The sequence below is a fragment of the Podarcis bocagei genome (genome assembly GCF_964188305.1).
Source record: "Podarcis bocagei genome assembly, chromosome: 5".
NCBI classification, from domain to species: domain Eukaryota; kingdom Metazoa; phylum Chordata; class Lepidosauria; order Squamata; family Lacertidae; genus Podarcis; species Podarcis bocagei.
The window spans coordinates 95,266,313-95,289,053 of NC_138129.1; the positions used below are offsets into that span (position 1 = coordinate 95,266,313).

Here is a 22,741-nt window from a genome sequence, read left to right on the forward strand (position 1 = left end):
GAATATTAAAGTTCATTTGTCGGATCCCTAGACTGACCAAGGGAAGGATGCCTGTTGAGTTGAAAATGCTGGAGAGAATCAACAAGCAGTCCACTCTTCTCTGTGAGCAGTACCGTGTAAGGATTTGCGGAGATAACGGTGAGAAACAGCTGGGTTTTCCCCAAAAGATTTTCTGGAGCACCTCTGGCAAAGGAAATTAAGAACCTTTTCCTGATACGATTCATAAGAACATAAGAAGAGCGTGCTGGATCAGGCCAGTCGCCCTCCTAGCACAGCCTCCTGCTCTCACAGTGGCCAACTAGATGCCCATGGGAAACAAGCAGAGCATGACCACAAGGGCCCCTCTCCCGTTCTGCGGTTCCCGGCAACTGGTATTTGGAAGAACGGCTGCCTCCAACTTGGAGGTAGAGCATAGTCTTCACGGCTGGTAGCCACTGATAGCCCTCCATCACTGCCTCCTGGGGAGCAAGTTCCATAGTCTGTGCACTGTGTGAATAAGTCCTTCCTTTTGCCTGTCCCGAATCTTCCAACGTTCAGTTTCATTGAATGGCCGCAAGTTCTAAAGTTAGGAGAGAGAGAGGGAGAAAAAACTTCCTCTCTCCATTTTCTCGATGCCACGCATCGTTTTATAAACTTCTATCATGTTGCTTCTCACTTGGCATTTCTCTAAACCAGGCATCCCCAAACTCGGCCCTCCAGTAGTTTTGGGACTACAGTTCCCATCATCCCTGACCACTGGTCCTGCTAGCTAGGGATGATGGGAGTTGTAGTCCCAAAACATCTGGAGGGCCGAGTTTGGGGGTGCCTACTCTAAACTAAAAGGTTCCAAAGGCTGCAGCTTTTCTTCGTAGGGCAGTCATTCTATCCCTTTGCTCATTTTGCCCACCTTTTTCTGATCCTTTTCCTTTTTAAGATGAGCCAACCAGAACTGTAAACTGTACTCCAACTGTGGTTGCACCGTAGATTTGTGTAACAGCATCGTTCTGTTGGGCAAGCAGAAACACTTGCTTGCACTGGCGAAACCATTGCCTTGCCAAATCAGTGTTGCATCCTTTGAAATGGAAATTATACTTTCAGCTTGACCAGTGTGTGGAATTTTATTCTCAGCTCAGAATTTGGGGGTTCTTTGAGCCCATTTTAATAATGATTTTGGAAGTTAAGAGTCTAAGGTAGCATCTGGTCCTGATCTAATTGGCTATGATGTTGTTGTTGTTGTTGTTGTTGACTGAATTGTTTCCTTTAAGGTTGGTACCTGAGGATGTGTTCAAGAAGATTCAGCAGTGGATCCTGACAACCACTAGTGGTTCCGAGAAAGAAAATGATCAGCTCAGCCATGAAGTAGGTGTCCTGGTGTTTTTCCAACTTCTAACAGCAGAGGCACACTTGTTTCAAACTAAACTGGAAGGCGAACTTCACTCTTAAAACACTCTAAATGTAAGCCTTTTTATGTGTAACGTAATACCGTATTTTTTGCACCATAACACTCACTTTTTCCCTCCTAGAAAGTAAGGGGAAATGTCTGTGCGTGTTATGGAGGGAATGCCTACGGGTGACATGCCTACGGATTTTCCTCCTCTAAAAACTACATGCGTGTTAAGGTCGGGTGCGTGTTATAGAGCGAAAAATGTGGTAATTACCTGTGCTCAGAGGAGGCCCTCCTTGTGTTTCTGCATGCATCACTCTTCCGAGCGTGTGTCTTGATTAGAAGCAGCCAATCCCAAAGAAGTAAGTCAGGCAGAGAGAGAAGAGGCAGCCTTTTTTGAAGGCCAGCAGTTCTGCTGCGTGTCTGTATTGAGAGCAGTTGAAATGGTCAATTTGCAACTGATGCAGAATTGGAGAGATGTAGATTTCTATAGCAAAGCTTAAAAAACCACAACATAAAAAGTGGGTCTTGTTGCAGGCTAAGGATAGGTCTTGGATCTGAAAAGCTCCCCCTTTCTTCTTCCTATATGATGTCTGTCTTGTACATGTGTACAGATGTACAGAGAAAAGAAGTAAGTCCCTGGGACTTGTTCCTGTGCAAGCAGACCTAGGATTTCAGCCCTAGTGTTCATGCTGTGACTTTATAGTATAGCTTGAATCCACCTTGCTCTAAACTTCCTACAGCTGAACGACTTCCACAATGCTCTGAGCAAGTGGATGGTCAACTTGCTCATCCACATGGCTCCAGACCACATCTCTCGTGATACCCTCCCCTTGACTGATGCAGAAGCGGCAAGGCAGGCGGAAAGGAAGCTGCTGAACATTTTCAAGCTGGAAGGAGAAGCCACAGGCCTGGCTGCAAAGCTGAGCACCTTCTCCTGCTACATAGTCAGGTATTGCTGATCCCACTGAATCTCATCCGCTTCATAAAGTCACCCCACCAGGCGGGAAGGAAGCCCATGCCATGACGGAAAAGCTGTGTGGCAATGACAGAGAGCACCATGATAGGGCACATCTAGTGATATCTCTGTCTCAGCTACCCACACAGTAAGTGAACAGTAATGTTTCCCTCACAAGGTTGCTGGAGGATGAACGCGCATTTTTATTTATATGTGGTATAGATGTAGATCATGACATGGCCAAATACTGAAGGAGGTTTTTGTGGCCCAGTTTGTTTTAGTGCCTCAGCCCCACCTGTTCCACCTGGTTCTACAGGGAACCAGGCAGAGGGCCTTCTCGGTAGTGGCACCCGCCCTGTGGAACGCCCTCCCATCAGATGTCAAAGAGATAAACGACTACCTGACATTATGAAGACACCTGAAGGGAAGTTATTAATGTGTGACATTTTAATGTATTTTTAATCTTTGTTGGAAGCCGCCCAGAGTGGCTGAGGAGACGCAGCCAGATGGGTGGGGTACAAATAAATTATTATTATTATTATTATTATTATTATTATTATTATTATTATTATTAAAAGGGACGCGGGTGGCGCTGTGGGTTAAACCACAGAGCCTTGGACTTGCTGATCAGAAGGTCGGTGGTTCGAATCCCCGTGACGAGGTGAGCTCCCGTTGCTCGGTTCCTGCTCCTGCCAACCTAGCAGTTCAAAAGCACATCAAGTGCAAGTAGATAAGTGGGTACCGCTCCGGTGGGAAGGTAAACGGCGTTTCCGTGCACTGCTCTGGTTTGCCAGAAGTGGCTTAGTCATGCTGGCCACATGACCTGGAAGCTGCACGCCGGCTCCCTTGGCCAATAAAGTGAGATGAGCGCCGCAACCCCAGAGTCGTCCGTGACTGAACCTAATGGTCAGGGGTCCCTTTACCTTTACCTATTATTATTATTATTATTATTATTATTATTATTATTATTATCATTATTATTATTGTGCTGGTGTTGCCTAGGAGATGTTTTGACTCTTGCAGTTGTGATGAACGGGGTATCATTAGGCAAGCTCAGCCCTCCCTTGCAAGATTATTAGACACAATAATATTGACCTATCTGGTTGCTGTAAGGATTGCCATAAGATAATGTATGTGAAGCTTTTCATACACTCTGAAAATATTCTATAAATACTAAAATTCATCTGGGTTATTAAGCAAGCCTTCTGGGGACTCTCCCAGAAATCTAGGCAACAAAGCCAAAACCAGGATTGCAGGCAGCAAACAGACACCATTCCATCTCTCTAGATATGAGTCAGCAGAGAGGGAAGCAGGTAAAGTTGTTCCTGGCATGTCTTCAGGTCTAATTTGCTAGAATAATGCTCATCAGAAAAGCTTGCTTAGAAAATGAAAGATTTTGTGTCCTCAATGAAATGATTATTATCACTATAATTATAATTATAATTATAATTATAATTATAATTATAATTATAATTATAATTATACTGAGCATATAATGATGTCAATAAGAATGGCACTGAGCATTTCAGACAGAGTGCTCCATGCATACATTCTCTCAGTAATCCTGATCAATGCTGTTAGTTAGGATTAGTGTTCTCATTCTCATATTTCAGAAGGCAGAATGGGGAGGGAGGCTGAGATAATGGGTTGACATTTTTCAGGGCTTCCTAGAGAATTCACAGAGATAAGATTTGAAACAAGTAATTCCTGGCTTTCAAATAGTAGTTTCCCCCCACCCTTGCCTACAGTTAGTTGCCCCACTTTTCTCATTTGTAAACTTCAAATGTAAATGGTCCTCATGACAGAAGGAACGTGACGAAACTGGCTTTCTCATATTAAAGTGGCATTGCTGTGCCGTAACCTATTGCTGACATGTATTTCCTCAGCTGTTGCAAGGAGATGGTAGCGACGATAACACGCCAGAAGATGGTAACTCTTCAACCAGATGCAGAACATGAATTGCAACAGTTAGAGAGGATCAAGGTAAGCGAGACCAAATGTGGTCTCTTGCCATTTGTGCATCACTGTCCAAATCCATCCTACTGTTTTTGGTTTTGAAGTTGGTCATTGAATAAGTGAAATAGTTCCTCGATTGGGTCACTCTACTTGTTCTAAAGCCTTCACAATATTTCAAACCCTGAGATGGTCTTTGTTGCTCTTCCTGCCGCTGCCGAATTGATTATGGTGATGGTGATGATGTGAATTTATCAGCTGCTGTTCAAAATTAAGTATTTTGTCCACGGCACTGCCTTATTTATTACCCTGGAATGCCTTCAAGCCTCAGCACAGTGCACAAAGGCTGTCTGAAGCAATGGAGATGACTTCAGCTGCTGGGCACTTCTCAGTGTGGGGCTTAAAGCTGTCCCTCATTCTCAGCCTTTGGTGAGCTTTCTAGGTCAGATGGGGATGTCGGATGGCAGCCAGTCCAGCGATGAGAAGAGAGTTGCTGTGTAATGTGGCTTCAGCCGCCACCATTTTTATTGTCCCGGAATACCCCTGGGCACGACATCAGAACCCCGAGGCATTCTGGGGTAATAAAGATGTCATTGTCTCTCTCAGCAGCTTCAGCCTGTCACTTCTTTGCTGAGCACTGGACCAAAAAGGAAACACTAAGCAAACAGAAAGGAGAGGATCAGCCGCTTTGACGGGTCTTCTCGAGCTCATGGCCCCACTGTCCCAAGTGCTGCTTCTGGGCCTGGCTCCCTGCATGCATAGTTCTGCGGTCCCCATGTCTGCATGTAAGCAATGGGAAACATTTTTCACATTCTCTTGTGAGCAGCTTTCCAGGGTCCGCATGCCAGGGGTGGATGGGGCCGCAGGCGAAAGAGGACAAGTGGGATTCTTGTGACTCTTAACTTTTGCAGAGTAGGCATCATTCCAGCCACACAAAAGCCAGAGGGTTCTACATTTGCGGCTAACAAGCTGCCATCAAAATTTCTGTACTTCTTGGTACATTGTGTACCTCTTGCCTACTTTTAAAGATGGCTTGCTCACAGTTGCCCACGGGCAATGCCGTGCGTACTTTTTAAAGCCCAGCCAGTTTTCAGTTAAGTGGTTTTTCTTACGCATTGTGAAATTTGAACTCTGTTAACACTTCCGATCCGGGCTGTGGTGACCCTTGTTCAGGAAGTTCCAGGATCCAGCCTGGGCCAGTGCTGTTAAGGGGGTGCCTAGTTGGAGAGGAGGAGAAAAAGTCTGCAGTTGAGCCCAGTAGTGTCACAGAAATCATGACGGCGCATGGAAGGTACCCCCAATATTTCATGTTCCTCCCTAGGCAGGAGGAAGAAAATGCTGAAAATTTGTGGTAGTGTCAATTATGGCAGCCGTCAGCAAGGGAGGATAGGAGTCTCATGTTTCTGTGAGCCATTTTTGAGAAATAGATTGGAAAAGAGAAGTGTGGGCTGTTTGAAGGCATGCAGGAAGGTCTGGGCCGCTTCAGGCTGAGTGGGAAGGTAGGCTGAGGCTGGGTTGTTTGGAAAGTTTCAAGTTGGGTTGGGACAATCATGTCTATCTTTGGCCCATGTCGCTTTTGCAACTAGGGATGTTGGAGGATTCCGATGGAAACGGAAACAGGTGCAAAAATTGTTGCTCTTCACATCTTCTCTCATTTTCAGGACCAGGTTCACTTCGTGTGAATGAAAGCAGCATTGACTGACACCACTCTTTGTTTTTTCCAAAGCTGTGAACATTACGTAATAATAAGAATAATAATAATTTATTATTTATACCCCGCCCATCTGGCTGGGCTTCCCCAGCCACTCTGGGCGGCTTCCAAAACAATATTAAAATACTATAATACATCAGACATTAAAAGCTTCCCGAAACAGGGCTGCCTTCAGATGTCTTCTAAAAGCCTGGTAGTTGTTGTTCTCTTTGACATCTGGTGGGAGGGTGTTCCACAGGGAAGGCGCCACTACCGAGAAGGCCCTCTGCCTGGTTCCCTGTAACTTGGCTTCTCGCAGTGAGGGAACTGCCAGAAGGCCCTCGGTGCTGGACCTCAGTGTCCGGGTAGAACGATGGGGGTGGAGATGCTCCTTCAGATATACTGGACCAAGGCCGTTTAGGGCTTTAAAGGTCAGCACCAACACTTTGAATTGTGCTCGGAAACGTACTGGGAGCCAATGCAGATCTCTCAGAACCGGTGTTATGTGGTCTCTGCGGCCGCTCCCAGGCACCAGTCTAGCTGCCGCCTTCTGGATTAGTTGTAGTTTCCGGGTCACCTTCAAAGGTAGCCCCACGTAGAGCGCAGTGCAGTAATCCAATGTTATTCTGTAATAACATTACAGAAACTTGATTGCGTTCCTCACGTGCAACCTCCTTTGAACCCAGTGGAATTTGCTTTTGTATAAACATGCATCAGATTACCCTGTAAATCTCTGTGAGGCAATTGCAACTTCGCTTCCGCAAGGCACCTACTGTTCCTTAATGAAACAGTTCCCATAACCTGGAGTTTCTCCAAGCCTTTTAATCCCTGCCAGTCATGTCTTCTGCAGTGTGCAAACTTTTTTTGCGCAATATTGTGTGTTTATACAATCTGCTGCTACTACTGCATGGGAATTGAAGTGTGCCCACATTGACCTTAGAAGCCTAACAGAGCAGGCCTAATCCTGTCTTATCAGAAGTAAGTCCTATTGAGTTCAATGAGGCTTGCTCTCAGGCAAGGGGGTTCTAGATGGGATTATTTATTTATTGAATTTATATCCCGCCCTTCCTCCCAAAGGAGTTCAGGGCAGCAAATTCATAAGCCCTGTGATATGAGAAATAGCTGGTTCCAAACAAAAAGGAAGTTGGAATGAGTCTTAAGAGCACAGGCTAGACTCCTAACTATGTCTACTCAGAGGTAAGTCACATTGAACTCTATTGTGTGAAAGCCAGCCTCATTTGGTGGAAAGGCAGGAAACAAATATAACAAAGAAATAGGTTCTAGTAATCAAATCAGTCTGATAGATGTGCAGTTCATGTCAGAATTCACAAAGACTGAATTCCTGGGTGGGCGCGATCGGGAAATGGCGGATTCCCTCCGAGCTCCGGAGGGAATCGGCTCAGCGGTGGATGGGTCTTTGCCGTGCCGGCGACACGGGGACCCTTAAAAACCGCAGGCGCAGAAGCCTGCGGACTGAAGACTCGGCGGGTGCCTTAAGCGCCCCCCCTGATTCGCAATGAGCCTTTTTAAAGGCTACGGAGGGGATACAGGGGACGGCGTGGCACTGAGAGTCGACCGCTACCGCCGCTGAGCGAAGCCGCGAGCCATAACTGGAGAGCGCTGACTTCCTTCCTTGAAATTCGGACTGAAAAAAGAACCCGTGAGTAATTTGGAACTGAACTTTAAAATTTTTACCTTCTGAATTTGAGACGACCGGGGGGTGTGCCAAAAGGAAGTCCCCACACCCCCCCTTGCAGACGATCCAGAGCAACGAAATAAGAGCTAAGCTGGAGTGCCTACCCTGTAAAGGGTGAGTTTTAAAAAGACAGTAACTTCCAAGATTTAGAAAGGTAAATTTGAACAGGAGAGTGGAGTGTTGGAAGAGTCTTTGTTTTGTGGCAAACAACCCTCCCTCCCGGGCCCGGGAGCGACCTGCTTTGGAGCCTGTATAGAGGAGCAGAATTTGACAGCTGTCAAAAGCTGTCAAATGGACTATTAATAGTGAAAAAAATCGCTGTTTAAGACCTCTCCGGATTAAAAGGAGTTACAATTGAACTAAAATTTTGGGAAACAAAGAAACAATAATAGGACAGAGGATTGTTGGAGAAAAGATTACTCAGTAACCAGATTCCCTCTAGGGGGAATTCTGTGGAATTACAATGGCTGTGGGTGGAAAGATACTGAGAGAAATCGAAAGGATGTTTTCACTGGTGGGAACCTTACAGGAGCAGACTACAGCTATGAGTAAACAATTGACGACCTTGGATTTGGAAACAAGTAGTTCTGCGGAATGTAATGAGGGCCTGAGTGAGAAAGAACCCACAGCTGAATTCGAAACTATAAACAAAGAAGAGGAGAAGACTAAACAAGAAAGAGAACAAGTTATCTGGGAAAATATTAACCAGAAGCTGGCATCTGGAGAACACAAGCAAGGAGACTATTGGATTAAATCTACTTTAAGCCTACGAAAGATACAGAAGACGAAAGTGGAGGCCCTGGGACTTTATGGAATTCAGGAACTCGAAATAAAGAAGTACAATTGGGGCCTCCACATAGACTTTGATTTTGACTATCACCAAGACTTAGGCCTTGTGGAAATTCCTCAGCAGTTGCCTTTAAATATGGGAAGAGACTATGGACTGATTGGATTGATGGTTAAGGAAATCTTTCGAGACTGGATGATAGACAAAAAGGACTACCAACAAAATTGGCGGAGAGGGACTGAAAGAGATTTGAGAGCCTCGGATGTGCGGAATCCAGGCTAAAAACTGTTATTTTGGACATGTCTTGGGAAAGGACGCAAAGCGGGGATGGGAGGGAGGGAAGTATTCAAATTTAAACAACACTCAAGACCAGGGGGTTTAGTAATAAGAAAATTATGTAAGAAAAAATGAGAAATCGAGGGAAGAGAATTGGGGTCCAACTTAGGGAAAATTTATTTTTGTTTTTTTATAAAAGGAATAATATTAAGACGGAAGAAATGCCAACTTGCTGACACAAATCTGGGAACAGGGATGCAGGGGAGGGGGTGGGGGGAAGTCAAGGACTAGGGTTAGAAAATAAGATTTTCGGGAACTATTCATGTTTGTTGTTTTTTATGTTTGTTTTGGTGTTATGTGTGTTCGTTTGTGTTTATATAAAATGTGAAAACCCAATAAAAATATTTAAAAAAAAAAATGAATTCCTGGGTGGGATATTGGGATTTTGGAATGCTGGGACTCTCTGGAGGAGATGTTGCATAGTGATAGCGATAGGGGCAGGGCATTGGCCCAATGGGACTTCAGGTTTAAGCGGGCCTTTAATAGTCATCCCTCTTAATCTCCATTTATGATAACAGTACCACTGAGAATGTAAAAAATAGTGTTTTTCATTGGTGGGTGTTACACAAACACAAGCAACTATTTCCATTCCACCTTAAAAGGGAGCAGGTTGTTGTGTCACAGCCTGCGTATTTCCTGTTCACAGGAAGTTTATGTTTTGTTATATACCGTATTTTTCGCTCTATAACACGCACCCGACCATAACACGCCCATAGTTTTTAGAGGAGGAAAATCCGTAGGAATGCCACCCGTAGGCATTCCCTCCATAACACGCACAGACATTTCCTCTTACTTTTTAGGAGGAAAAAAGTGAGTGTTATGGTGCAAAAAATATGGTAGCTGTTGTTTTTCTCTCTGCGTCTGGACATCGAAGCAGGCAGTCATGTTTTCTTTGTTCTGACCAACGCTGAATAAAGTTGTAAATATGCTCTCCTGAGTGCATTTTTCGTTGTGCGAACTCTGCTGATAGAGCGTGCACGAGCTCTGGAATGTGGCAAGCTATTTCTGAGGCTCGTGTCGCTAATTGACTGATACTGCGTTTCTACAAGAGATCGATGGATCGGACGCATGACGCCGTGGGGGCATGGCCTTTGTCTCCCTGGCAGTATCCCAACAATCTGCAATTAGGGCAAGGGTTTTCCAACCCAAAGGCTGTTACTCCCTGGGCAGCAAATACATGGACCTATCGATGATAGTACAGGCGTGAATGACAGGTCACAGTATGCATTTGCAGGGAAGATAATGGCTGGGATTAATGGTGGACCTCTCAAAAATCCTTGTCCCCCTACAAAGTCCAGCTCCACCTACTGCCCCTTTGGGTTGGGAAGCTGAAATGGAGAGCCATATGCTAAGCAAAACATTGTACAACTTAAGATGTTTGGAAGCGATTCCTCTAAGCGTAGTTCAGCATAAGCAACTCTGTTTGAGCAACTCTGTTTGAGCCCTCTGGAAGAGCACCACAGGGCAATTGTTTTTACAGTGGTACCTCGGGTTAAGAACTTAATTCGTTCTGGAGATCCGTTCTTAAGCTGAAACTCTTCTTAACCTGAGGTACCACTTTAGCTAATGGGGCCTCCCGCCCCCACCGCACAATTTCTGTTCTCATCCTGAAGCAAAGTTCTTAGCCCGAGGTACTATTTCTGGGTTAGTGGAGTCTGTAACCTGAAGCGTCTGTAACCTGAGATACCACTGCATTTCCCTTTTGGTGATTGGTTGCTTCTTTCGCTCTCTCTTTTTCCAGACAGAGTGCTTGGATTGGATTGAAACCTGCAACCTCCTCCTGTCTGGAATGAAGACCACTCCCACCACTTTAATCAGCCAAGAAGACCTGGTTGGCCTGTTTGGGTTAGAGGTACTGGCAGAAATAACCTTTGGTGTGACTGGTGGTGGCGGCGCAGGGCTCTCTTCTGGCGCAGGGCGATATCTCAGAAAGAGAATTTCACTAGCAGCCTTTTTGCAGGTGCTTCAGCTGAAACGACAGCTGCCTCCTTGTCCGGAGCAGAGAGTGGAGAGCTCCACCACCACCGAGGTACCTGTGGAGGAAGAGAAAAAAGACAAAGAAGCTGTGGATGTTCTAAAAGATCAGGAGGCAGCAGAACAGAAGCAAGTGTTAGAAGCAGAGGTGAGCATCTCCATTAGGAAATGTAGAAAGCTGTCCCTCTTCTTTCAGGGCTTCTTTCTTTTTCGCTGGGGCTCATGGCCATGTGTTTATTGCTATCTGGTGGAAGTTTTGACATCATGAAAAGGGAAGCCTGCAGTTTACAAACAGAAGAAATATATATCTATCCCTCATGACTATGGAGAAGAGATTGGAGACATATTGTGGATGCTACCTGGAAAAGTCATAATATAGAGAAGCTACTTCCAGTTGGCCACACAGAAGTTGTTAATGGTGTCAGGAGTGGCATCACTGCTGGGCCCCTGGATTGGTAGTGTGGAGGAAGCAGATTGCATGGATGGGGCTGTCAACGTGGCTGTTTTTCTTACAACTACGTCCCGCGTGATAAGCTTCCTTTACATATTAACAGGAGCAATGGGGTATTCGTTGGCTGCATCACATTGCTGGATATGTATGAACTGCCCATTTAATGCTTTGCGTTCTCCCCTTCTGTGACTTAAATTCCTTGCTGTTCTGATCATACATCCAACAGCTCCCTCTTTGATCACTTCCTGAAAAATTGCAAAAGCTTTGAAAAATCTGAGGAATTGGAATTTGATGCCAGTAAATACTGGTGACTGAACTGAGAATTCCTTGCTACAGATTCTGGATTCTGGTTTCTTCTGGTGCAGAACATAAGCAGGACTGTGGGCAATGCAGCAAAAGCAAGCCTCGCAAAGGAAAGGCACCCCCTTTCTCCAGCTGTTGGTCATAAAGTGTCTACTTGAGTCAGAAACTTTATGCTACAAAGTTGTATACCACTTAGCTTTCTCTCAAAGCATCCTGGGAACTGTAGTTTGATGAAGTGCTGAGGATTCTCTTTTCAAGGGTGGTTGAGCATGTTTAAATATGGAAAGTGGATAAGCCAAGAGTATATACGCTTCCGATTCTCCAGCAGCAGAGAATCAGACCCAGAATTCATGCATGGTCTGTGAACCTGGGGCATAGGAGGGGGGAGCCGGAAGGGGCGGGTGACAAGATGGCCCCTGCCTCCCCCCAGCTGTAGAGCGGCCAAGGGCGCATGCAGTCCATATGGGCGCCGCTCGCGTGGTGTCCATACGGGCTGCCACTCTCACACGCCATCTGTACGGGTGTCCGTATGCCGCGCCGTACGGCCTACTCCGTACGGCAGCCTGTATGGTCGCCGTGCAAGCAGCAGCCCATATGGATGCTGCGTGCAAGTGGCAGCCCGTACAGACTGTGCATGTGTGGCATCCCATACGGTCACCGCACATGCGCAGTCCATACAGGATGCCGCACATGCGCACTTCGTACAGGCTGCCGTGCCCCTGGTGCCAGAGAGGGTTCCTCCGCCACTGCTGTGAACATTGACTCCAGGAGCTCCTGAACCACAATTGACAGCGTAGCCTTATGTGGAATATGAAAATAATTGAAGATTGTGTTGATCAGAGCTTTTTTTCTAGAAAAAATGGTGCCGGCACTCACCACGAAGTTGTTACAGTTAAGTGCCACACTTTTAACATATCCATTAAAAAGGCGCCGGTACTGCATACTGTTGAGTACCCCCGGGGGGGGAGGACTGGCGTTGATCATCATGATCCTTCCATACACCATCTGAGTCTCTTCTGCGTGCAGTTTCCTTGATGATGAGGAAACAAACATTGCATTGTGTAGTCCTTCCCCTTGCTCCTTCTCTTTGTCCTTGCAGGAACAGCCGCCCATGCCCAGCACCAGCACTGGTGAGCAGGCTGGGAGTCTTGCGGTCACTTACCCAGTCAGATACATTGGAGATGATTCTAATGTGTATGTCAAAACCATGCAAGTGCAAGAAATCACAGTGTCACGGGTATGTATGTGCGTATAAATAGATAGATCTTCTCCGAAGAGGTGTGTCTATTTGGAACAAGGTGTGGCAGCTGCTTTAGAGGACAGGTTCTCAGTGTTAGTTATTTATATCCCACCTTGCAGCAGAAGAATCGTTATTTGCATCAGCCACTAGCCATAGCAATAAAACCAAATAAAATGAAGGTAGAGGTAAAAACTTAACTATAGAAAATACATTTGGGGGTTTACATCAATAATCAAATAATAGATCTTATTCTAATTATCCCCACTAAAAACCCTGCAGTTTTTGCTGTCACCTGATCATCTTGATCTGCTAAAAGCAAGGATGCAGTAGGAACGGTTGAGTGACCTGGCACGGACAGTAATAGAGGGGTAATAACCTCACTCCTCAAATCTTTATAAAGAGTGCAAGCCAGAAGCACACTAGCCACTGACTCAATACTGCCATCTCCACAGGGACATAACCGTTTTTCCAGCAGAATTTTTTGAAATCAACCCTCAAGTACAGTCGAAGGCAGTATATTCAATCATGCGAAAGTGAAAGCGTGTCTGTATTTTGAAATTGTTACATTTTGCAAATCGGGTGCCAAAGTGTCTAGGTGGAAAATAATCATACCATGGACAAAATTTCCTTATTTTGGCCAGATTATTCTGTCGCTCAGTGTCATATAGGCACTGTCTAATTAAATTATCTGCTTTACTGAAGCCAGATGTTAATAACTGTTGTGGTGATAAACCAGAAAAGTAGAGCTTTCGGTTGACAATAATAATAATAATAATAATAATAATAATAATAATAATAATAATAATAATAATAATAATAATAATAATAATTTATTTATACCCCGCCTATCTGGCTGGGTTTCCCCAGCCACTCTGGGCAGCTTCCAAAAGAATATTAAAATACTGTGATACATCAAACATTAAAAGCTTCCCTAAACATGTGGTAAACTTTCGCCTCCAGCCACTCGCTCCTCCCTCACTTGACTTTGCTCACCGGCCAGACCAGGTTTCTTGAGCAGGGCTGGCAGGCGTGTTTACTTTTTACAGAACAGGACAAAATAACACCGGTAAGGCTGCCACCACTCCCTTTGTCCCGGGGAACCCAGAGCCACAACCCAGGGAGAAGGCTGTGCCCCGTTATTGCTGGTTATTCCCCCTCCACAAGCTGTATCCACAGACTTGCAGACAGAAATTCTACGGTAGAGCGTAACCAAGCGTAAGGCTAGGAATTAGCTATTCCCCCGGAAAGGCACACAAACCAAAAACAGTTTCTTTCTTTAAAAATTATTTTAAAAGAACATAAGAAAACATGCTAAAATAGCAGGCACTTCTTTAGTGAATTACAGGCAAGAAAAATAAGAACATTGCAAAGTCTCACTAACGTACATACTCACAAGGAAGCAAAGAGAGAATAGTTAGAGTCCTTTCAAAATTCCGCATTCAAAGGCTTTCACAATTCTCCATCACAAAGGATGTAAGGACAATTTTAGTCCAAGTGCTCCCATGACAATCTTGCGATACTAATGGCAGTAGACCAGTATATCCCACCATTTTTCTCCAAGGCGCTCAAGGTGGCATAGATGGTTCTCCCCCTCCTCATTTAATCCCCACGAAACTCCTATGAGACAGATTAGGCTGAGAGAGGCAGTGACTGGCCCAAAGGCACCCAGTGAACTTCATGGCCGAGTGGGGATTTGAACTCTGGACTCCCTGTTGGGATACTGCCAGGGAGACGAAGGCATCAGGCAGGCCCCCAGTCGTCTCCGGACGATCCCCGGTCTCCCGTGGAACAGCATCAGTTAATTAGCAACACGAGCCTCAGAGACATTCCAAGACCCGTGCACACCCTTTCAGCAAAGCCTCCACAACGGAAGATGCAGACAGGAGAGCATATTTACAGCTTTATTCAACGTAGATCAGAACAAAGGAAAAACATGACTGCTTGCCTCCGTGTCCAGGAAAACAGCCGGAACAAAAGCTACCGTATTTTTCGCTCCATAGGACGCTCCTGACCAAAAGACGCACCAAGTTTTTAGAGCAGGAAAACAAGAAAAAAAATCTGACTCAAATTTTGTACTAAACTATTTAAAACAGCAAAGTGTGTGGCTCCTGTCCACTTTGCTGCTTTAAAGCGAGCCATGGTATATAATGATGAGAATGGAAAAAGGACACATTCCATTATAATGTAACTGTTTTCATTATCACTGGGAAGTCAGTATTGGCAGCAGTCACAAAAACTAAAATTTGAGCATTTTACTGTTATTAATCAAGAATATTAATAGTCAGGGAGAGAAACCAGGGCTGTGCAAATGTGAAGTGCTTGGAGTATGGAGGAACAGCAAAAAGATGATGATGATGATGATGATGATGATGATGATGATGATAATAATAATAATAATAATAATAATAATAATAATAATAATAATAATAATAATAATTTATTATTTATACCCCGCCCATCTGGCTGGGCCTCCCCAGCCACTCTGGGCGGCTTCCAAAAGAATATTAAAATACTGTGAAGCTAAAGATCAAATGATTGTGCTCCAGTTCCTAAATCTCTGAAGTTTTCTCAAAACAGGCATGGTTGTTTTGAAAGGAAGATTCAAAATGGAGGGACTGAGCAAAGAACAGAGGAGGAAAAGAGGGCAGATAAATAGCTTCCATTCAATACCAAGAGAACACAATGTTTTTGGTTTAGTATAGGTGGACTGTACTTGTAAGAATTTGTATAATGAATTATAGAGTTGGAGTGGAATATCAGAGCCTCTTTTCAGCAGTAAAGATTAGCTACTAGGAACATGGTCCACACACACAGGATGTCTGGTTATAGCTGTGCAGTTTAAACTGTTCCTGAGCCAGATACCTGCTCAGTTTTAGCTGAAATTACTATTACTGGTTTGTAGAGATGCTTTGCATGTATTTATGACTATTTCCCCAAAACTGCTACTTGAAGAAATCCCCAAACTTACTATTTTTAAACTTCAAATGGAGCTCAGAATCCAGTTAGGCAATCCTTTGCAGTTGAATTAGGAGGCACTGAGAGACAGCAATTTGCTGCTCCCCACCCCCACCCTCCACCCCAGGAGCACACAGCCTTCCCTCTGCTTGCAAACCTTGTCCGGACTTCAGGGGAAAGCAAAGTCTGTAGGCAGAGCAGTGTAGCTCCCCACCCCCACCCCCCAAAAGCACCCCAGCAGCACACAATCTTCCCTCTGCTTGCAAACCTTGTCGGGACTTCAGGTGAAAGCAAAGGCTGTAGGCAGAGCAGTGTGGCTCCTCCCCCCACCCCCAAAAAGCACCCCAGCAGCACACAGCCTTCCCTCTGCTTGCAAACCTTGCAAACCTTGTCGGGACTTCAGGGGAAAGCAAAGGCTGTAGGCAGAGCAGTGTGGCTCCTCCCCCCACCCCCAAAAAGCACCCCAGCAGCACACAGCCTTCCCTCTGCTTGCAAACCTTGCAAACCTTGTCGGGACTTCAGGGGAAAGCAGAGGCTGCCGGTAGAGCCGCGTGGCTCCTCCCCCCACCCCCAAAGAGCAGCCCGGGAGCGCACAGCCTTCCCGCTGCTTGCAAACCTTGTCGGGACTTCGGGGAAAGCAGAGGCTGCCGGCAGAGCACCGTGGCTCCTCCCCCCACCCCCAAAGAGCAGCCCAGGAGCACAGGACAACAGCGATTTGGCTCCAGGGAACACACATTCGCTCCATAAGACGCACAGACTTTTTCCCTTACTTTTTAGGAGGGAAAAAGTGCGTCCTATGGAGCGAAAAATACGGTATATATAAAACGGAAGTTCCCAGTGAGAGCTGGAACGAAACAGGCATGTGATACACAACAATCATGCCTGACCATTTAAGGTGGAACGGAACTATATCCTAACACTCCCAGGTCCTAGTCCAACTCTATGGCCACTACAACACACTATTACAGCAGGAAACAGATCTGGGAAGTTCTCCTGCACTGGCCCCATTGAAAACAACGGCAGTGGTGCATGGAAACCGTTATGGGGTTTTTACAGGAGATATTCTCAGGCAATTGTGCCCTGTATAAACCTTTTCTTCTCAGAGGCAGAGTAATGGCAACTTCCAACTCTGTGCCTCTGTAAATAAAACAGTGCAATGACCCTGTAAGGTAGGCCAGAATTATCTTTATCCCCATTCTGAAGATGTAAGGGATGAGTGAGCATCACTTGCCTAAGGCTACCTAGTGTGCTCATAGCTGAGGCAGGATTTGAGCCAGGGACTTCAGTATGCCAGTTCTGAGACAGAAAGTAGCCTGTTGATTTATTTCCTTTCATTTCCTATAAGTTACTTACTCTTCTTATTCCAGAGGGAGTTGCATGCCAGCCAGTGGACCACAAAGGCCTCAAAGAAGGAATTTGAGTTGCTGGCGTCACTGGAAATTCTGGAAGAGCGACTTGTGTGAGTATAGAACCACAGGGAAAAGATGGATGGATGTGTGCATTCTTGTGCAGACTAGAGACTACAGGGTATCTTGAACAGGTGGCCTATGTGATTGCAGGTGTCTATTCTGCCACAACACATTCCATTTTTAAACAAAAATAGGACGCAGGTGGCGCTGTGGTCTAAACCACTGAGCCTCTTGGGCTTGCCAATCGGAAGGTCGACGGTTCGAATCCCCGTGATGGGGTGAGCTCCCATTGCTCGGACCCAGCTCCTGCCAACCTAGCAGTTTGAAAGCACACCCAAAAGTCCAAGTAGATAAATAGGTACCGCTCCTGCAGGAAGGTAGACAGTGTTTCCATGCGCTGCTCTGGTTTCGCCAGAAGCGGCTTAGTCATGCTGGCCACATTACCCAGAAAAACTGTCAGCAGACAAACGTCGGCTCCCTTGGCCAGTAAAGCAAGGTGAGCGCCACAACCCCAGAGTCGTCCGCGACTGGACTTAACTGTCAGGGGTCCTTTACCTTTACCTTTAGTGATATGTGAGTTCTTATGTGGTTTTGAAGTGCTAGGAATAAAACCTCTCCTGTAGGTTTTAGAGACTTGAAATGTACTAATCAGGTGTGGATTCTTACATAGGTTGCAGTAATATTGGCCGTTAGGAACATTTTGGGGAATGAAGAAGCAAGAGAAAATGTATTTTTCACAGTAGGAAGCAACCAGCTAGAGTAAATCAAATTACCATATTTTTTGCACCATAACACTCACTTTTTCCTCCTAGAAAGTAAGGGGAAATGTCTGTGCGTGTTACGGAGCGAATGCCTGCGGGTGGCGGGGGGGATCTGCTGCAGTCGTGAGCAGAGGATCCATGGTTCCCCTTCCTTCCCTCCTCCGTAGTTACAAAGCACGGATCCACATGGATCCTCAGGATTTTTGCATTGGGCTACTCCAAACTCACTGTCAGATCACATGTCTGTGGCCACAGCATGAACCACAAAAATCATATATCCACTATTTCGTTTAGAATATTTTTTTTCTTGTTTTCCTCCTCTAAAAACTACGTGCGTGTTATGGTCCCGTGCGTGTTATAGAGCAAAAAATACGGTAGTGTTATTGGTTTCTTGCCTGGTCAGGGCTATGAATTCTTTCTTTCAGAGAGGCTGAAAAGCGAGCACAGCAAGCTGAGGAAAAATCTGAAGTCCTTCATGAGGACTTGGAAGAAGCTCTGGCAAAAATCCAGAACATGGAGGGTGAGCAACCAAAGCTGAAGGACTCTGAACCAAAAGAAACAAAACTCAAAGCAGGTATGGCTCAAGACTTGAAAGGTGGAATTGCAGGCTCTAAAATAATGCTCTGGAATTTTAAGGGCAATTTCATGCACCACACGTTTAGGCGTACATTTGAAAACATAAAATGTGAATGTGATAAACTGGTTTGCAGGCTCACGTGTGTTCAGGGTACAAATGTGTCGGAGAATCAGGATTGGCTGCACTTGCATCTCAAGCATACATTTGGGTGGTATAATTGAGTATGCTGCTGGTGCTGCTGCTGCTGCCTAATGTGCGAAATGGCTCAAAATAGACAAAACAGGCATAGGGAAGTCATGTGCTGCAGCTCTTGCTGAGCTGTGCCATTTCAGACTACGTGTATTATATTTCCATGCTGCCTACCACACAATGGGGAAAAGATGTACAGGAAGTGTGCTTTTGGAGGAGAGCGGAGAACATTCCCAGATACAGGTTGTGCTAAATACGTTGTGCTAGCGCAGTGGGATTCCTCCTCCCCTTGACATCCCCAAATCTGCTCTGGAAGGTTGGGGGGAACTAGAGGGCAGGCTCTGGCAGAATGCTTGGCTTGGCACTACTTTGGATACAACCCACCATCTTCCCCCCTCTCCACCCGTAGTCAGAAATGGAATGTTACTGCAGAAGTTGTCCCAGATGCTTTTCTGTTCCTTTGTTTCTGCTCTTAGTAAGTAAATATGTGTAGCCACTTCCCCATCATTACTACTCCCTGAAGGTTGCAAGAATCAAAATGATAGGCTGTACCTAAGGCAGGCTGGGGAGAGAGATGGTTTGCTGATTGAAGGTCTTTTCATTCCCGCCCCCTCAATAACAGCAGGCTGTTTATTTCTCCATTTAAAAATAGTAACTTGAGAATTAGCTGACTTGCCCAGTCCATCTCCGGAGTCTGATAGGGGGATCCTTTCCACACGGGCAACAAACGGAGGCCTAATTCACACCTGTGTATCTGTTGCTTGATTTATCTGTTCTTGATTTATCTGTTCTTGATGACTGGCAGCTGTCACCTGGTCTGCCCAGGAGGGTGAGGTAGTAGACTGGACTGTGCCACTGCAGACAGCAGCCAGGAAAATCACATTTTTGGTTGTTCTTTATTATAAAGTGTATCCTGTAAGTAGAATGTTAGCACAGCAGGGAATGGACTAATCTAGAACTTTTCTCCCTGGTGTGTTAGGTTTCCACTTTCAGAAACCTATTCCAAACTTAAAAATAGGAAGCGTAATGCTGGTGGTCAACAAAAGAGGTTTAAAGACTGTCTCAAAGCAAAGCTTTAAAAATGTATTATAAACACTAACAATTGGGAAACACTTGCCTGTGAGCGCTCCAATTGGAGAACAGCCTTTACCAAAGGTGTCATGGGCTTTGAAGACACTCGAACTCAGGACGCAAGGGAGAAACGTGCTAAGAGGAAGGCACGCTTGGCAAATCCACACCGTGATCAACTCCCGCCCAGAAACCAATGACCCCACTGTGGAAGGACGTGTGGATCCAGAATTGGCCTCCACAGTCATTTACGGACTCACTGTTGAGACCGTGTTCATGGAAGACAATCTCACTCAGCTACGAGTGATCACCAAAGAAGAAGAAGACAATTCTTCCATCTGCATTGCTGAAGTGGCACAACCCATTATGCATACTCAATCTGCTACATGTGTAGCTCTGGCCTGAATAGGTGATGTTTCTGTTGAAAAGCAGTGTGTTGTGGGGTGAAAGGAAAGTTCTTCATTGCTTAATAATGTCATAATTCACAGGTCATAATTCATTTGATGCTGCAATCATGAAGTAATGAAGATGCATGTTATGAACCAACCCAGGGAGCTGAAGAAGCAAACTGCATTGCACTGGCTAAGAATGTGAGCAGGGAAGTCCCTAGTTGAACTCTTACCTAACCCAATTGGTGGTCTGAGCAAGCTTTTATCAGCCTAAGCTGCTCGTCTGCAGCGTGATACTGGTCGTATCAGGATTGTTGATTTACTTTGAACAAAGTACTGTGTACATGTCAGAGATCGGTGTGTCTTAGATCGTTGAAATAAGTGGGGTTGATCACATAATGCTCTGTTGGAATATTCCCATTATGGATGAGGTTCTCACTGAGAACAGGTATACTTATGAAGTGTGAACATGACAAACATGGGTTTGTGGATGCATATGCTGTTCATAACCATTCTTTGGGCAGCTGGGTTTGGTCTTGATTCCCTCAAGGCTATGCTTGGGCTGAAACCTGGACTTGTCGCACAGTAGAGTATGAGGTTTCTCTGAGCTACTAGTTCTCATATTGACAATGTAAGTGTGTAAGTGCTTCTTGCTGTGCATCTGTCGTTGCAGAAGTTGTCGTTAAGGAGCAAACTGAATCACCTTCACAGCCCAGCACTCCTAAGCCACGAACGAAGAAATTCCCCAAGCCCAAACGCTGAAGAAGAGGGTGACCTCCAGAAGGCCTTTGGCTCCTGCTTGTAGCTGGCACTGGACACAGATGGAGGGTTGTGCATTAGTGGCTACTTGGAATTCTCCCAGCTCTGTTAAACTGGTTCAGTACATGGAAAGGAGTTAACTCAACCAAGTGGGATTGATTCTCAGTTTCTGTTATTTATATAGAACATATTCAAGGTCTAGGTTGGAGTTGCCCTGATATTTCACTGTGTTTACCTATACAGGTTGAATTGAAGAATAACTCAATAGGAAATATTTGGGGGTTTTGTTTGAACTCCCCCCCCCAAAAAAAAAAAGAACACTCGATCCGTCTTAGGAGTTTTTCACTAGTAGATGCATTGGGAGTATCTTGGACCAGAGGGTTTAGTATCCGGTAATTACTTGGCATGGGACTTGGGTGGCGCTGTGGGTTAAACCACTGAGCCTAGGGCTTGCCCATCAGAAGGTCGGCGGTTTGAATCCCTGCGACGGGGTGAGCTCCTGTTGCTCGGTCCCAGCTCCTGCCAACCTAGCAGTTCAAAAGCACATCAAAGTGCAAGTAGGTAAATAGGTACCGCTCCAGCGGGAAGGTAAACAGTGTTTCCGTGTGCTGCTTTGGTTCACCAGAAGCGGCTTAGTCATGCTGGCCACATGACCCGGAAGCTGTATGCCGGCTCCCTCGGCCAATAAAGCAAGATGAGTGCTGCAACCCCAGAGTCGTCCGCGACTGGACCTAACGGTCAGGGGTCCCTTTACCTTTACTAACTTGGCATGATTCCCTTCCCTCAAGTTCTCTAGTACAGTCATACCTTGGGTTAAATATGCTTTGGGATGAATATTTTTGGGTTGTGCTCTGTGGCGACCCATAAGTAACGGAAAGCGTTACTTCCGGGTTTCACCGCTCGCGCATGCGCAGACGCTCAAAATAACGTCGTGCGCATGTGCGGAAGCAGCGAATCACGACCTGTGCACACGTGGGTTGCATTCGCTTCAGGATGTGAACGGGTCTCCAGAATGGGTCCCGTTCGCATCCAGAGGTACCACTGTAGTTCTCTTTGTTTATGTAAGGTAGGAGACTTGGAAGCACTTCCAAATGTCTCCCAAGCATAGCACAAGGTGAATGAACAAGCCCAGCCTTCCAAAGAGCAGGGAGGGATCGTTCCCTAATCTCATGCAGGTATTGGAGTTGACAGAAGCAGTGAGAGACTTCCACTGTTCCTGGCTACTCATAAAGCCTGAAGTAAACAGAAAGAAGACTCTTCTAGCTGTGGAATCTTCTGCAAAGGGCAAGCTATTCACTCACATCACACCATGCTTTGGAGACACTTAGAACTAGCCAGATGGAATCTAACTGCTTCTGAGACGCTCTTACCTTGTCACAAGATGCGATCCTCATTGATTACTTCACCCAGACCCTGTACCTGTGCTGGAGGACTCGGGGAATGGGAAGGCCCTACAGTTTTTCCTCAAACTTGGGTTCCCAGCTGTTGTTGGACTACAACTCCCATCAGCTAGCAGGACCAACAGTCAGGGATGATGGGACTTGTAGTCCCTATTATGAAGCGAGAGACTCCCTCACAACTTCCAAGTTTTTGTGAGAGGGAGGGTCACGGCTGCTGTCCTTTTTCACAAGTCATCAGGAAGAGATTGGTGGTTGCTAATGGCACTTGTGAAACCCTGATCCTTTGTGAATGGAAGGTGACTTACCAAATATTTTAGACTGATCTGGTATCAGTACTTTTTCTGTCCCAACACTGCATCCGTTCTACAGCCTTTCCTGAAGAAATGTGTCTTCATAGGGGAACATATTTTGCCCCTTCGTTGAACTGTCTTCTCCCTCATTGCTACCCCATTCTTCCTTCAGGGGGAAATATGAGCTAGCATG

The 22,741-nt window shown here is 45.6% G+C and overlaps 1 protein-coding gene across 1 annotated transcript; it reads left to right on the forward strand.

The window, feature by feature from the left end:
* The first annotated feature begins 53 nt into the window (after positions 1-53).
* LOC308587091 (axonemal dynein light chain domain-containing protein 1-like) lies at positions 54-21,003 on the forward strand. The gene is made up of 10 exons (XM_081194503.1): positions 54-138; positions 1,245-1,338; positions 2,107-2,315; positions 4,208-4,304; positions 10,525-10,635; positions 10,744-10,905; positions 12,611-12,748; positions 17,074-17,165; positions 18,302-18,450; positions 20,773-21,003. Exons 3-10 carry the CDS (start codon positions 2,140-2,142, stop codon positions 20,859-20,861), a joined length of 1,014 nt encoding a protein of 337 aa, XP_081050629.1. The 5' UTR covers positions 54-138; positions 1,245-1,338; positions 2,107-2,139; the 3' UTR covers positions 20,862-21,003.
* Positions 21,004-22,741: the final 1,738 nt, after the last annotated feature.